The following is a 17,837-nucleotide window of genomic DNA, read 5'->3' on the forward strand; positions in this document are numbered from 1 at the left end:
ACTGCCCCAGCTCACAGCTGCAAAAAACACCACACTCTCCACCACAGAGTGATAAAACATTGTCATCATTTTCCTGCATACATTAAACGACCTAAGCCTCCTCATTAGGTCATCATTCCCTTTCTTGAGCACAGTGTCTGTGTTCTTGGACCAGTCAAGTTTACTGTCAAGGTGTACTCTCAGAATTACCAAATTCGATAAACTCACTCCAGTGTGGGAATGCAGCAGGCCCTGATGGCTATGCAGTGCACTTTTATAAAAATGTTCAAATGAGTTACTTCCACTATTATTAACAATGTTTATAGAAACTAAAGACAACAAAATTCTACCTAAAACTTTTCACCAAGCATTAATTGCCATCTTTCCAATGAAAAATAAGGACTACAATGTGCATCATACAGACCAATTTCACTTCTGAATAATGATGTTAAGATACCCTCCAATGTTTTAGATAGAAGGATTGAGAAAGTTCTTCCCTCTGTAATAGCACAAAACCTAACCAGATTTATTAAAGGCAGACACTTCATTTCTAATCTTAAACATTAGTTTAATATAATTTACTCACCCATAAAATCTAACACACCAGAGATCTTATTTTCTTTGGACACAGAAAAAGCACTTGATATGGTTTGGCCCAAATATATTTTCATGGAACAAACTACTTTATATCAGTCCAGAAGCTTCTGTTTGTATTAACAACATTATTTCAGACTAGAAGATGGTTATCACCATTACTCTTTGCAGTTGCCATTGGCCAATCACTTTCAAAATGTATCAGAGATAAAGGGGATTACCAAAGAAGGAATTAAACAGAAAATATCATTATTTGCAGATGATATGGTACTGTGTATATCAGACCCACAGACTTCTGTCCAAGTAGTCATCAATGTCCTAGCAGAATTTCAAAAGATAATCTGGATTCAAAATTAATTTGAGTGAAAGGTTGCTTTTTCCAGAGAACTCTGTTGCACACAATATTAGACTGGGCACCTTCCCATTTATTTTAACAGATCAGTTCAAATACCTTGGGGTAAATATTACAAGTAAATATTAAGATCTTTTTCAACAAAATTTTGCTATTGGCATGAAAAGAAATTAACAATATGTGAGCTGATGGGCTACCCTCCTCCTTACATTAGAAGGGAGAGTCAATACTGTCGGAATGAACATCCTTCCCAAGCTTCTATTTCTATTTCAGAGCATCCCCATATACATTAAGAAATCATTCTTTAAGAAATTAGATTCAATTATGAGCTCATTTATTTGGAATTCAGAAGGGAGTATGGTACTACCTAACTTTGTTTTATTACTAGGTGGCAAATATACAAGGTGTAAAGACCTGAACGTCGACACAAATTGTTGAATATACGTACATAAGCCTGTTCTGCAATAGAAATACAATTTTGCTGTACTTCTTTATACGCTCAGCTTTGTACCCCAGTAAATACAAATGATCATCAATATACTAATAATCCAATTGTCCATCAGTCACTTATATGGAAACAATGTAGGGAGCACTTTAAGACAGAGAAGCTGTTATCTGTTGCACCTTTATGTAATAATCATCTTTTCTAACTTCTCAAACCTGCACACTATTTAATGTTTGGAAAATGTCCAGGATTAAAGCACTTTGATTTGGATACAGATAATGTCTTTGCATCTTATGAACAATTGTGCTTCAAATTTAACTTCCCATCAACACAATTTTCCACTACTTTCAAAGCAGAAACTTTGCTAAAAGAACCCTGCCAAAATTTCCACACCTTCCACCCATTTCTGTTCCAGAGGCAATACTGATCAGTCTTGAAGACTCAGACAGCATCTCAACAATATATAAAAATATTTTAAAGTCTCTTCACTTCTAAGATCCTACATTGGGGAAAGGGTCTAAAGAATTAACGAAATTCAATGCTCACTTAGAGGATCTGTTCAAAACTTTAAAAAAAACAATATGGAAAAAGTTAATTAATCAAATCTTAGAATAAGCATTTGTATTGGGGGGAAAAGGACATTCTCCTTTCTTTGTTGTTCATAAAGATTTGCTCATGTCATAGTCTCTCTTCTCTTTCTCTTGGGAGGAGGTTGAATTATACTTTAAGTTTGACATGGTATGGAATGTTGTTTTCTTCAAAAAATATCAATAAAATTATTTAAAAAAAAAAAAAAAAAAATACTGTGTGACTGAGAGTGGGTATGTGCGTGTTTGCGCTTTGCGATTAACTGAGACCCAAGCCGGGGTAGGTTACTGTGTTGGGGTTGATGTTTCCAGTACAAGTTCTTGGTTTATTAAGTTTATGAGTAGTATATCAAGAGATATATTTCTTTCTATCTCATCTAAAAAATTCATGTAGTAAACTAGAACTCCAATACCAGAACATATTATAATTGAACTGTTTAGGAACACAATTGCACATTGCATAATGAAAAAAGCATGCTGAAAAGGAAACAAATACTAATAAATGAGTTCTCCATTGAATATTTTTGTCTGTTTAACTAAAACAAATAACTTGAACGTACATTCCTTGGGTATTCAGGTCAACAGATGCTGCTGGAGCAGACTGGAGAATATAGAAATGTTTACAAGGCATACTTCCAAAGTATTACAGACTTGCTTTCATGATACACCTTTCTAATTCTTGTCATAAACTTTGCACAGAAAATTACGGAAGCGTATTAGGGCCATGGAGAAGAAAAAACGGACACAGTGAAGAAAAAAAAGTTACATGTCGAAAATAAAGTTGACATTTTGACTTTATTCTTGACATTTCTACTTTATTCTCGCCGTTTATGTCGAGATTAAAGTTGACATGTTGACTATATTCTCATAGTTTATTTTGTCATTAAAGTAGAACATCATAAACTACTTGCAAAGTGGTGTGGCGGTAGTGCTGCTCCCTCACAGCATGATTAATACATACTTGATATCATTTTCATAATGAAATGCATTAAAACATTTATCTTAGCATTCTAAATGTTCAGAGTGCAGGAATATCATGAAGTGAATGTATTCTGTGTGGCGATCGTTGCCTGTGTGTCCAGTCAATGCAAGACAAGTCAGTTTAAGAAGCACGTAGCGATTAACAACTGGGTCGGCGAACACTTAACACAAAGCATTTAATGTGCTACATTAACTTATGACGACGGGGTTTGAGAAAATCTTGTAAATGAAACATTTATTTTAAGATGAAGTTTAGTTTATGACATTCTGCTTTAATGACAAAATAAACTACGAGAATAAAGTGGAAATGTCCACTTTAATCTCGACATAACTGTGAGAATAAAGTGGAAATGTTGAGAATAAAGTCATGTCAACTTTATTCTCAACATATACTTTTTGTTTTTTTCTTCACTGTGGCCGGATTTTTTTTTTCTTCTCCATGGTCCTAATACGCTTCTGTAGAAAATACATACAAATACAATCTTTTTTTAATTTATTGTAAAATTAAATTTCCACAGTTAGTCAGATAGCTTAAGATGTTGGCTAATTGTACTCTCCCATTAAGAATTTTTTCCATTGATGACTGGCAATGTGGAACATCACACTGAACAAGCTCAGAACATGTAACAATCTATTATAGGGCATACAGCATATATAGGACTCACAGCAAGCCATTTTAAAGTGGCCACTCAACTGATTAAAGTACCAGAGAAAGTACCAGAGAAAATCTTTCAAAGACAGAGGAAGAATGGGTAACCCTCCCCTAAACCTCTGCCCCCCATCAAGATGGCAGTTTATAACCCAGTCTCCTGAAGCTATGAGACAGCAGCACTAGCTACAAACTCTTGCCAACCCTACTAAAAATCAAAAAAAAGAAAAGTCAATTTACATGAGGTCCATTGTTTCAAAAGACAGACCTCATTATTATTTTTTATATTTTGCAGACATTTATATGAGAAACAATATAGGTGATGTAGAGCTTATATCCAGGTTTATTATTCTGCTGTTTGAAACTGCAATTAGGGTTATGGTATTAAGATGTGTCTTTGAATTCTTGTTTTTAAATAGAACCGTTTTAAATAAAACATCTTTCTCCTCCTGATGACTGCATATAATTCATTAAGCTTTTCTGTATTTTACCCTTGATTGTGTCATGTCAAAAAAGAACTACTGCAGTAATTTTGTCCAATATTTGGCCATTAGCTCCTCTTCTGAACACACATGTCCATTATAGAATCACAGAAAAGTAGTGGCTTATAGCAACAATTGGTACAAGCTGGAAAAGCAGTAATAAAACCTGGATTGGGGCACTAGGTCATTGTAAGGCATGCACATTCACTAATACCAGGCCAATGTACCATTTCTAGGTAACCTAAGCTGCATACTGTATGCCTTGGATGTGGGAGGAATGACAAGACCCAGATCGACCAAACTAGAATGTGCTGATTCCACATTGATGACAATCTAAATGTTCAAATATGCAGTTTTCCAACAACCAGCTATGAATTTCAAATAATGTTGACATTAATCATTTTTAATATTCATGTGCTATAAACATTTAAAGGAAATATAAGGAAACATGCTTTCTAAACAGAACTTATAACATATGTTGAATGTTTTATGCATCTTGTCGGTCATATTGTGAACATTTTTTTTTTTTTATTAATTTCAGAGAACTTGGCATATCTTGTGCTAAATGTAAGGGGAACACTATCAACTGGAATGAGAGGTTTTCAATTATAGCAGAATGTGGCATATGTAAGAATATTTTAAACCACACCTTGGTTTGGAGTATGTATTTGGTAAATGCTTCCAGTACACCAAATGTAGAAGGTAATGCAAAAGTGTTTAAACATTTACAAATGTGTATGATGACAATTTTTTTATTGAACAATTCAATTTCAGTAATACTGTATAGTATACAGTATGTCTTTGATGTAAAGAAATTGATCAGTGCTAGTAGGCTTTAAAAATTGCCACTTTCCAAGTGCATGACTGATGCACATGCAGCAAATCTGATATTCTGGTACACTCAATAAAGTAAGGAATAAAAAATGTGTCCAGTAAGGAAGAGAAGTCATGGTCTATGTAGACATAGTGAGAGAAAAGTTGTAAATGGAGAGTTTGGTGTTTGTGGAACATTAGTTTGAGATGAGCAAGTGGGTGAGCATCCCTACTGGATGACAGATTAAGACCTGTGACAATAGATGGCTACTGGTTTTTGGTTTTATATGTATTTTGAACTTTGATGTTTTTGTTGTGGTCGTATTATATAAAAATACCACTTTTTATATATTGTTTTCTCTTTGAATCTATGGGTTCAGTGAACACAATATATGTTTGTACATGTATGTACCATAGAGTATAAAATGTATACTTTGTAATGGGGTCGGGTCCTTTGGCATCTCTTCTGTCATGAATGATCAACAAAAAGACCAAAATTATTTATAAAGACAACTTTTTAAAATCAAAATTATATGTGTTAATGGTAATAATATTAAACTCAATTCTAACAACAACCCTCCTGGCCCTCTGGGCACCTTTAACACATTTGCTGCTCTTTTTGTCCTCTGACATGGATTCCCAGTTTCCTACATTTGGCTACCTATTTGAAGTACTCCATGTAAACCAAATTAAACCTCCAGGTTTTCATCTACCCTGGCAAGTGACTGCTTTGTTTCCTTATCTTACAACTTTGAATGTTACTTTTAATTGACATTCAGCCTCAGATTATTTCCAAGCCAATGGCTGGGATGACTTTTGAGGTTAAGTGAGTACTTAGTCTTAGGCAATTTTTAAAATAAATAGCACCGGAATCCCTGAAGTCTATGATTTGCAAGACAAAGGCATTGATGAGGAGGAATTTAAGTTGGCCCGGCATTGTGAATATTTTCCTAGGCTTCAGGGATTCTATTGTTAGGCAGTTGTTTTATCTTTTTGATTTTAAGTATGAACTTACAGTAATGTTATCCTTTAACTTAGTGTACAGTTCCTATCCTTGAAAACCCTTCTTAGTCCTGCACCTTTTATACTGTTAATTTAAATATTTGTGTGTAAATGTATATTTAACTACATAAGTGATATATTTACATTAAATGTATTTGTGTGTAATGTTGTAATATCTTTTTTTTTTCTGTTTTAAGTTCCCTTTTGCAAAGTGCTTGACACCAACAGTCCATCAAGTTTGTATCAGAGCATCTATGTTTCGGCTCCAGAGGTGTCACCTAGTCAAGCTCCCTCTGTTTATTCAAGCAGTTCAGTTTTGGCATCTAACGTAGTCCCTGCAACATCAAGTCTTGCTTCAGCTGATCAAACTGTGGAAAGAAGTACCACTGCATTTCCTGCCAACCAACGTGTTTTGTCTGGAATAACATTCAGTGACTTATTTGCAAGTCAGGCTATGTTCCCTTTGTCAGAAGATAAAACCACCTCAAAGCAAGCCACAACATCCAAGGATCTTTATGTCGTTCCCTTCTTACTAATGGAGGGTCCAGCTTCAGGCGGAAGGTCAAGGCGGAAGAGATCCAATGCAGTTAGCCCCTCCAGCACAGCAATAAGAGGTTATAAGACATTATCAATAAAAGTAGTAGCATTTCCCCATCATAGGTGGTAGTTCTATCATAGTCTGAGGCTTAACATTCTCAAACCAGCTTAATACAATTTTGGGTTAAGAAGGGATGAAACCTATACCAGCAGAATTGGGTAGCAGACAGGAGACAGCACTGGACTGGACACCAGTCCATCTGGAGGCCTGACCATATTTATTTTTGACTATGGAATCTGATACAAATAACAAGTTGCAACTACAAAATTAGGTCAATATAGTTAAACTAGTTTAGCTAAACTTATTTGTAAGATTAATCTGACAAATGAATCTCAAAGTAACAGAAGTGGGTTTAGTGAATTAAAGTGAAAGAAATAATAGCAGTCAAGTGTTACCTTAAGCTGTCTGACTTGCTTTTGGATTTAATTGTTTTCTGCAATTATTCTAGTGTTATTTCAAGTCAAGCATAGTTTACTGCTCTGTGATATATGTAAGAAATCAAACCCTTAGCAAACTTGTGTTTTCTACATTTCCTCCTGTGTGCCATTATCACACAAACTTTGTGGGGACTCAAAGACAGAAATCATGTTGAAATTAACCTTTTTATTCCCTTTTGTTGAACTACTCTGTATAAAATTGGGGCATTGCTTAAGAGTTTGGTTAAGTATAGTTAGGTTTAGCACTGTCTTTCTTTTATTAATTTTCTTCATTTAAAGAAATTTTGCTTTTTAAATTTATTTTAATGCAGTCCCCAATTATAAACTCTTATTATTTTCTCATCTAATTCTAATTGGAGATGAATAAGGGTTCGAGCCCATTCTAACAGTAGCTGGTATAGCAAACCAAAATTAATTACATTTTTTTTTCATTTTAGGTGTCACTACTGTAGATGCAGCAGCTAAGGACACTTCCACTGCCTTGGTTGCTAAAAAAAATGGGAACTCTAAAGATAGCCTTTTAAGTAGCAGCAGTACAGGCACAATTCTAGAGGAGCTATCACCTGAAATGGGGGAATTTCCAATTGTTCGTGAAGGTGAAGGTAACAATATACGTCTAGGTAAAGAAGATATTCTGTTAAATTTTTTCTTTAATTTTTTACTGTTGCTGTAAGAGAATTTGAGATCAGATTAAACGTTAAATCACTGTGAGTATTTCATCTTTGTTTGATAGATTGTTTTTAAAATAACTGGTATAAAGAAAGATTTGTCAGTATAACAGAACCATGAGTGAAGGAAGCTGTACAACTTTTTCATAGCAGTTTACTTTTAAACAAATAAAAAAATCCTTTGTCCTCCAAAGATCACTATATCCATCCATTATCCAACCCACTATATCCTAACTACAGGGTCACGGGGGTCTGCTAGAGCCAATCCCAGCCAACACAGGGCACAAGGCAGGAAACAAACCCTGAGCAGGGCGCCAGCCCACCGCAGGACACACACACAACAAACACACACTAGGGACAATTTAGAATCGCTAATGCATCTATCCTGCATGTCTTTAGACAGTGGGAGGAATCCAGAGTACCTGGAGGAAACCCACGCAGACACGGGGGAGAACATGCAAACTCCATGCAAGGATGTCCCTGGAAGTGAACCCGGGTCTCCTAACTGCGAGGCAGCAGCGCTACCCTCTGCGCCACCATGCCGCCCAAGATCACTATATAATCTAAATATTTAATATATAAATATATATAATAAATATTGGGGAACAGCCCAGACACAGACAAGCAGACATTGTTTTGTCACCCAACAGAATATTTACAATTATGAAACACGCACAAACCCAGTGCCGCAGCACTAATCACCCCAAAAGTCCAGGCCCTTTCACAATGCCTTTTTCTTCTTGTCCGCCTCCACTCCTCTCCTCCGAGCTCTGTCCTCTTCCGCCCGACTCCAGCCATCGAATGGAGGGAGGCGGCCCCTTTTATATCCACCCGGATGTGCTCCAGGTGCCTTCCGATCAGCCTCCGCCGGCACTCCCCAGTGTGGCGGAAGTACCGGGTGCACACCTGGAAGCACTCCGGGTGTCCCTGGTGGTCTCCCCCCCCCCAGCACTTCCGGGTGTGGCGGAAGTGCTGAGGGCCATGGCTCCTCAGGCATTGGGGCGCCCCCGGTGGTGACCACGGGCCCCTATAGGGTTGAGCTTCCAAGCTCAGTTCCCATGGTCCCCAAAGCAACCAGGGCGGTCGCCCCCTCGTGGTGTGGAGGAGATGTAAGCCCTCCTCGGGTCCTTCTGGGCATCCCGGCTGGGAGCCACCCCCAGCTGCTTGCCACAATATATATATATATTGTGGAACATGCCCCGGACACAGACAGGCAGACACGTTGTAATCACCCCACACACGTTTATTCACAAAGTGCTCCATATTTACAGTTCAGTGCTCACAGTTCCCAAGTCCCCAAAGTCCTGCTCACAACACAATGCCTTCTCTTCAGACTACCTCCTCGTCTCTCCTCCCAGACCTCGTCCTTCTTCCACCCGACTCAAGTCAATGTATGAAGGGAGGCGGCCCCTTTTATCCTCACCCGGATGCGCTGCAGGTGTTTCCCGGCAATCTTCCTCAGGCACTCCCCCAGTGTGGCGGAAGTGCCGGCTGCATCCCCGGAAGCACACCGGGTGTCCCTGCTCCTCTTCCCCCCAGCACTTCCGGGTGTGGCGGAAGTGCTGAGATCCAGGGCTCCCAAGGCACTGGGGCGCCCCCTGGCGGTGACCATGGGCCCCTACAGGGTTGAGCGTCAAAGCTCTGTACCTGTGGTCCCCATAGCAACCAGGACAGTCGCCCCCACGTGGTCTGGGGAAGGCATAAGCCCTCTTCCGGTCTGGGGCATCCCGGCCAGGTCACCCCCCACCAGCCACCTGCGACAGTTCCCCACTGCCAGTGAAGACCCGTCGGGCGGAGCGACTCGTCCCCGAAGTGGGTCCTACTCCTGCAGCTCCAGGGTCTGGTCATGTCAAACAAACAGAAACAAGGGCGGATACACTGCCTGGACATCACCACCTGGTGTCCTGTTGTGCCTCGCACAGGCAGCGCTCCCCCCTCCTACCGGCACCCCGGGACTAGCCTTTTCGGCACCCTCTCCAAGGTCTTCGTGTCCCTCCGGTTGGAGCTACTCGCACCCTTGTAGCCTCTGCCACCTATGGCAGCACCCTTTTGCCAGTGAAGAGCCGTCCAGCGGAGCGGCACGTCCCGTGAGGGCAGGTCCCCAACGAAGCGGGTCCTACTGCTTGTCCAGGGTCCAGTCATGCTGCAGATGTTCTATCAAACAGTTGTGGCGAGTGCCCTCTTCTACGCAGTGGTGTGCTGGGGAGGCAGCATTAAGAGGAAAGACGCCTCACGCCTGGACAAACTGGTGAGGAAGGCAGGCTCTATTGTTGGCATGGAGCTGGACAGTTTAACATCTGTGGCAGAGCGAAGGGCGCTCAGCAGGCTCCTATCAATTATGGAGAATCCACTGCATCCATTAAATAATGTCATCTCCAGACAGAAGAGCAGCTTCAGCGACAGACTGCTGTCACTGTCCTGCTCCACAGACAGATTGAGGAGATCGTTCCTCCCCAAACTATGCGACTCTTTAATTCCACCAGGGGGGGTAAACGTTAATATTTAACATTATACATAGTTATTGTCTGTTTTTTTTCACCTGTATTATTATCATTCTTTAATTTAATATTATTTATTGTATCAGTATGCTGCTGCTGAAGAATGTGAATTTCCCATTGGGATTAATAAAGTATCTATCTATCTATCTATCTATCTATCTATCTATCTATCTATCTATCTATCTATCTATCTATCTATCTATCTATCTATCTATCTATCAGTCCTGCAACCAAAACAGAAAGTGGGGCAGAGACACTGGCTGGACACCACCACCTGGCGTCCCTCCGTGCCACGCACTGGCAGCGCTCCCCCCTCCTACCGGCACCCCTCGACTTGCGTTTTTGGCACCCCCTCCGCGGGTTCCATGCCCGTCCGCTCGGAACAGAAGGGTTCATTCGTATGTCTGTCACCTCCGCTGACTCTGGGGCTTCCCTCTGCCTCCGCAGAGGATGGCCATTCTCCGGACGTAAGCATCCTGCCTCACGTCCTCCCTTATTGGAGGAACCGGCATTCTTCCCTCGATTCCTCCCTTTCCTCTGGGAAGCCAAAACGGTTTGGGTCTGTGCATGGTAAAGGCGCAGATCCTGTCCCGTTTGCGTTCCTACATAGCGGCGTGAGACCGCTGCAGGCTCGGGGCGTAGGGCGCTAGGACCCGGGGCACTCATCAGCCCCTGTCCTGCTGGCCTTCTTGGTTTTTCTCCCCTTGCCACGTGCACGGGCCTCAGCGCCGCCTCCACTGTTGGAGACCCCCCTACTTGGTTCTGTTCACGTATATCGCTGGCCCTTTCGGTGGGAGCTCCCTTATGCTTTGCGGGGTCGGCTTTACTCACCGTCCTTGCCGTACCGCTCCGGCCGAAGAATCCAGCATCGCACCGTCCTGTCGCGGCTCGCAGCAACTCCACTGACACGACCGCCTTCCTCTCCAGCTTCAGCAGCTCTGCCCGGAGGGCACGTAGCACCTGTGGAAACGGCTCTGTGAACTGAAGGAACTGCTTCAGTTCACGCAGTGCCGCTGACAAGCACAAAAAGCCAGTCGGCGATTGACTCACCTGGCTGTCAGTCATGTCCGCCGACTGCTTCCTGTGGGGCTTCTCCTTCGGCCCAATCGGGTCTCTCCCCGGCATGAAACGGACATTCCTTGGTCCCGCCTCTATCCATTTATTGGCGGGCACACAAGACACACCTTCCAATCCTGTGTCTGTCTCGGGGAGGGACTTCCGGTCCGCGGCCATCTTGGATCTTCTCCTCCTCCTGGTGCAATGACGAGCCAGCCTTCTGAGTTGCAGCGTCTCCTCTTCAGCAGTTCTCATGGCTGCCGCTGCGTCTATACAGGCCCGGAGATCGGCGCTTGTCTGCCATCGACGCAGACCCAGGCAGCCCCTGCCTGCAAAACCCAAATCTGCTGCCAAACAAGATATAACACCATAAATAAGTTACCTGCTTCTTTGCAGCTAAAGGTATAGGCCATGTTAAATCATAAAAGATATTCAGAAACTTAAGGGTGCTTACCATCTCGACAGCTACCCCATTGAAATGTTCCTCACCCTAATTACTATTTCAGTGACCTGGGGCCTCATGTGTAAATGGTGTGTACACACAAAAATGTTGCGTACACCAGTTTCCTCAGACACTTTGAGATGTATAAAACCTGAACTTGGCATAAAGCCCATGTACATTTTCACGACACCCAGCATCAAAGCCGTGCTACTGTTTGTCATTTAACTTTCTTTTTCATATTTGCATTAATGATGCGGGATTTATCAAATACACCAAAATTAATTGCATATAATTTACAAATTTAATTCACCATAATATGATGGTGCATGGAATGGCCAAACTATTCCAACTACCATAACTGCTTTATCTGTTAGAAGACATTACGAATGGAAGAATTAGAAGAGAATGCACATTTATAGATGATGTTGATTACTGGCTTTTAACACTAGAATTACCAGAGCCTACGAAAAAATTCGTAGATCCGGCCCACCTTAAATCGCTTCTTAAATCCGTTCACACCTCTCTGCCAGCGTCTTTTTGTCCTCTAAATGTGCTGATTAAAGACAAGCTGCCAGCAGCCGGCTATTCCATCCCCCCTCCGACTTAGAACGTGCACGAACTTTTCCCAGCTCATGCCTTGATTGATTATCTGGGAGTGAAGTGGAGTTTTAGAGTGGAAATAATAGATCATTATTTGGAACACACGCATTTCATGTGTGTTCCGTTTCTACAGTGCATGTGTGTACTGTATAATATTAACAAAAAGAGCAGCTTACTACTGAAAACGGCAAATATAGGAGTGAGTGGGGATCGAACCGGGGACTCTTGATTACACTTGGTTTGCGTCTGTACTTGTGCTGTTACTTAGAGAGTCAGATATTGGGGTGATTTTAGAGTGCGCGAGATTATTCAGTGCAGCAGGAACAATGCACATGTTGATCTTTTTTTTCTTTCAGTACATGTGCCTTCCCAGTTTATTTATATATCTAGTGACTTTTCTGCCTGTCTGTCTCTCTATTACGCAGTGCTCTGTCTGTCTGTGTGTTATGGATCTTAAAAATAACAGTTATAAGGACAGTTGTTCATGTTAATTGCAGTCTCAATTGTTAAAAAATATTTTAAAAGGAGCATCCCACATGAAAATATAACAATCTCATTAACTGACAGTGCATACCAATTTATAAATTTTATGTCCGTTTGAGGTTAAAAAGAAAAAAAAAAAAAAAGGAACACTTTATCCCCAGCGGGGAAGCGAACTCAGGTCTGTGAGGCGAGGCAAATCTTAGCGCGCTACGCCATGGAAACTGTTGTATCATCCTTGAAGCTTTTGTGAAAGTGTTTATTTGATCTTTGGAACTCAGGCTTTACAAAAATTTAAAAATGTGTTTACACAGATTACTGTAGAAACGGAACACACATGAAATGCGTGTGTTCCAAATAACGATCTATTATTTCCACTCTAAAACTCCACTTTACTCCCAGATAATCAATCAAGGCATGAGCTGGGAGAAGTTCGTGCACGTTCTAAGTCGGAGGGGGGATGGAATATCCGGCTGCTGGCAGCTTGTCTTTATCAGCATATTTAGAGGACAAAAGATGCTGGTGGAGAGGTGTGAACGGATTTAAGAAGCGATTTAAGGTGGGCTGGATCTACGAGTTTTTTCGTAGGCTCTGGTAATTCTAGTGTTAAGTCAATTTCGATTTCCAAGCGCTATCCTGTGTGCTGAACTGGTGCCAGCTTTACATAAGCAGACTTTGAGGAATTGTGCTTTACTTGCTTTTTTGCAAGTTCTATCCACTCCCAGGTTTTTAACCACAGGAGCTTTTCAACATTAACTTGCTGACTAATCGGGTATTTCACAAACATCACTGAGTTGCGCCATGCCAACTGTTTGGAATGGTATTATCCACTTGTCATCCAGATACATAAGTGGTTCAACTGCGAGACATCAAAGCACAATTTGCAGCAACATCCTATTTTCTAAATGTAACCAGAGTGATCAGCTGCACACACATTTCTATTGCAACGGCACTGGACAAGTTACATCAGCCAGGGATGAATCACCAAAAGAATGACCTGGCATTACATCAGATATTGCTGGAGAACCTATAAAAACAGCAGCTCCATACAGTTGCAGGTGCTTTTTCCAACTAGAGCTGCAAAAGTGAGTCACTTCAAATAGCCATGTAAAGAAGAAGATAATGTGGTGCTCTATAGTCCACAGAAAGTGTGTCGCATTATGCAGGCATGTAGTATCCTGCTTGCCCGTACCTAAGCAGATATGGTATGATGAACCTGACCCTGACTCGCCAAATCAGACAGCATTACAACTTTGTTTGAATGTAATTAGCAAAATGTAAAAACAATTAATCAGATGCGGCATTTATTTTTTTACAAGTTCATTTAAATTGTGGTCAATATCACATAGTACAGCCCTTATATACCTTAGGTTATTGGCCACATCTCTTACAGCATCCTGTATTGTATTTGGAGACTCCAGAACAGTGTCTTTCGACACACAGCCAGATGGTCGGATTTCAGAGGCAGGGGTTTGTGTGCAGCCAGCGTCTGAAGATGTATGGGCACAGCAGCACCATCACCGCATAGTCTCATCATCAGCACAGGGGTCAGCGTTTGTAATATTGTCTGAAACAGAATAAACACAGTGAGCTGCGACTCACCTTTTCAGGGCAACTTTGACATCTGATCGCTTCTTTTTAATTTCAGGAACTGTGCGACTTTCTGTACTTGAAGTTTCAAGTGTCTCCGCCATGCTATATCATCCATGACTTCTTTTTCTTGCTTATAGCCCGGCAAATAGTACATTTCTCCTTGCCTCCACTTTGCATTCACTAAAATTCCTCTTTTTTCCATGTGATTTTGCCATTGTCTTTTAATAAAACACTGGAAGGTGATATTTATATTGAATGGCATTTTAAAATATGCAAAATTCTGGGTGGAGTTAGGGTGGGGCTGTAGACGCACGCCTGCACATGTGTTTAATTTCATGTTCATTGGGATTTATACAAGGAAAGTGTGTTGAACTTGACGTACACACAGTTTAGTGCTGGGCGGTATACCGGTTCATACCGAAAACCGTTTTTTATTTTTTTTATGATATGGATTTTTCTTATACTGTAACACCGGTTTAAATTGCCTAAACGACGTTTGGAAAGTGGCGCAGCGGGAAACTGTTCAAGTGGGGACCTTTTTCACTGCTACACCACTAAACACAGATTTGTTGCACTAGGGCTCTTTTTCACTGCTACACCACCAAATAGTGGGCGGTAGCATAGGTATGCGAGCGGTGAAAATGGACAGAGAGCCGAAAAAAATGAGTCCCGTCTGTCGCCTGGAGATGCTTTAGTTTTAAAAGGTCAGATGTGTAAACACTGTTTCTATACTACTAGATAATACTGCAAGCCAAGTTGTACTTGTTTTATTTGTTTTCAATATAGTGTAATGTACTTGGGTACTGTGTAATATTGTGACGACATGTTGACTTTATTCTCGTACTTTGTCATTAAAGTAGAACATCGTAAACTAAACTTCATCGTAAAATGAATATTTAATTTACTAGATTTTCTCAAACCCCGTCATAAGTTATATAGCACATTAAATGCTTTGTGTTAAGTGTTCCCCGAGCTTCTTAAACTGACTTCCTCTGCACTAAGAGGAGGCACCGGCACCGGCAGCGATTGACGCACAGAATCCATTCACATGATATTCATGCTCTCTGAACATTTAGAATGCCAAGATAAATACTTGATATAAATAAATACTTGATATAAATTCTAAATTTTCAGAGAGCATCAATATCATACAGTGAATGGATTCTGTATGGTGATCACTGTCTCCTCTTAGTGCGGAGGAAGTCAGTTTAAGAAGCGCGTACAGCGATTAACAACTGGGTCGGGAAACACAACACAAAGCATTTAATGTGCTACTTTAACTTATGACGGGGTTTGAGAAAATCTAGTAAATTAAACAATGATTTTAGGATGAAGTTTAGTTTACGACATTCTACTTTAATTATAAAGTAAACTATGAGAATAGAGTGGAAATGTCGACTTTAATCTCGACATAAACGGCGAGAATAAAGTGGAAATGTCGACTTTATTCTCGACATATAGTTTTTTTTTTTTCTTCCCTGTTTCCATATTTTTTTTTCTTCACTGTGGCCCTAATACGATTCCGTAGGGCTATACCACAAATACTATTATAAATGCAAGTTGCAGTTGTATTATTTATGTATATAGCTTAGCTTGAAGCAAGGTCCATATTAATGCAGTTTGCCTAAATGATAGTTCAGTTGGTAAAGATGTCATCACCAAGATTGCACTTGTTTTATTTTATTTTAATTTGGTGAATACTGTGTAATGCACCTGGGCTTTTGAAGCCTTGAAGTAATAGTGCAACTATCAGTAATAACACAATTATTTATTTTATTGTTATTATTTATTAGTTTAAATATTATGCAGTTTAATGATGGTAAAGTTGTTTAAAAAGTCACTTTAACGTGTCAGTGGACAGAGATTGTTAACATTAACAGAAAGTGTAGTTGTTTTACAAAAAATATTTATTTATTCCTTTTCTAAGACATGTTCAGTGCAATACAACTTTTGACAAGCACTTCTGGATATTTTCCTAAGACCTAAATATCTCTTTGGATGGTTGAAAATATGTTGTCAAAATTATAATTTAAGTTTTTGCAAAATTTGTTAAATAAAAAGGTTCTATATTTTGACTGCATCTGTCATGCAATGTGATTTCCTTCTCTTCATTAGTGCCACCCCCTTGAAAAGTATCACTTTATGGGGCAATGCAAACCTGTATTAATACTTGTGTGCACATTAAAATGTATTTTTTGTACAATGTACAATGCTCTTGACAGTGGAATAGGTTATTCTTAGCCAGTAATTGCAGTGGAAAATGTGTTTAACATCCACTCATGCATGGGAAAAAAATACTGTGAAACCGGGATAATTTAGAAAAATACCGTGATATAGAATTTTGGTCATACCGCCCACCCCTAACACAGTTTTATGCATCTGGATTTTTTTTTTTGTGCGTACACACATTTCAGTTTTTGTCCATACTCCATGTTTTACTGTGAATCCTACACACAGTGTTATACATGAGGCCCCAGCTGTTTGGTTTTGCTGATATTAAGGGAGAGGTTATTCTCAAGGCACTACTCCACCAGGTTCCTGACCTCACCTCTGCAAGGTTTCTCATCATTATCAGTGATTTGACCAGTGATGGTATAGTGCCATCAACATATTTATAGTTATTGGTGAGTATAGTCTTTTTTGAATTTTTGAGATCTTGGCAAAATTGTTTGATGAGGCTAAGGTCAGGTCTTTGAGTGAGCTATTCAGATATGTGTGTTCTACATTTTAAGTTGCTGTAGTTTTTTATCTCTTGCATTAAGCTTTGGATCTTTGTCCTGTTAAAAACAAACTTCTTTCCCAATTTTAGTGTTCTGACCCAGGGGCACAGGTATTTACCCAGTATTTCTATAGATATCGTATCATATACATTATTTTTCTCTGATGTGCATTGTCATCTTTGCATTACACAAACCGTACGGTCCTCCGGCCATATAGTATAATCAGACAACAAATCTTTCAATCACATAAATTTGTCAGTGGTTTTTTGCAAAACTTTGAACATAAGAATACGTCTATATTTTATATATACTGTATATACAGTACTGTGCAAAAGTGTAGGCAGGTGTGAAAAAATGCTGTAAACAAAGAATGTTTTCAAAAATGGAAGTGTTAATCATTTATTTTCATCAATCAACAAAATGCAGTGAATGAACAAAAGAGAAATCTAAATCAAATCAATATTTGGTGTGACCACCCTTTGCCTTCAAAACAGCATCAATTCTTCTAGATACACTTGCACAGTTTTTGAAGGAACTCGGCTGGTAGGGTGTTCCAAACATCTTGGAGAACTAACCACAGATCTTCTGTGGATGTAGGCTTCCTCACATCCTTCTGTCTCTTCATGTAATCCCAGACACACTCGATGATGTTGAGATCAGGGCTCTGTGGGGGCCATACCATCACTTCCAGGACTTCTTGTTCTTCTTTACGCTGAAGATAGTTCTTAATGACTTTGGCTGTATGTTTGGGGTCGTTGTCCTGCTGCAGAATAAATTTGGGGTCAATCATACACCTCCCTGATGGTATTGCATGATGGATAAGTATCTGCCTGTATTTCTCAGCATTGAGAACACCATTAA

At 40.2% G+C, this 17,837-nt stretch overlaps 1 protein-coding gene across 1 annotated transcript in view; it reads left to right on the top strand.

The window, feature by feature from the left end:
* Window positions 1-17,837, top strand: part of LOC114642973 (uncharacterized) — a 273,815-nt gene that overhangs the window by 197,593 nt on the left and 58,385 nt on the right. The window contains exons 24-26 of the mRNA XM_051928772.1: window positions 4,611-4,771; window positions 6,082-6,498; window positions 7,357-7,515. Coding sequence (XP_051784732.1) covers window positions 4,611-4,771; window positions 6,082-6,498; window positions 7,357-7,515 — 737 coding nt within the window. The remainder of the gene's footprint in view (window positions 1-4,610; window positions 4,772-6,081; window positions 6,499-7,356; window positions 7,516-17,837) is intronic.

Source organism: Erpetoichthys calabaricus, chromosome 6 (genome assembly GCF_900747795.2).
Source record: "Erpetoichthys calabaricus chromosome 6, fErpCal1.3, whole genome shotgun sequence".
Classification (NCBI taxonomy): Eukaryota; Metazoa; Chordata; class Cladistia; order Polypteriformes; family Polypteridae; genus Erpetoichthys; species Erpetoichthys calabaricus.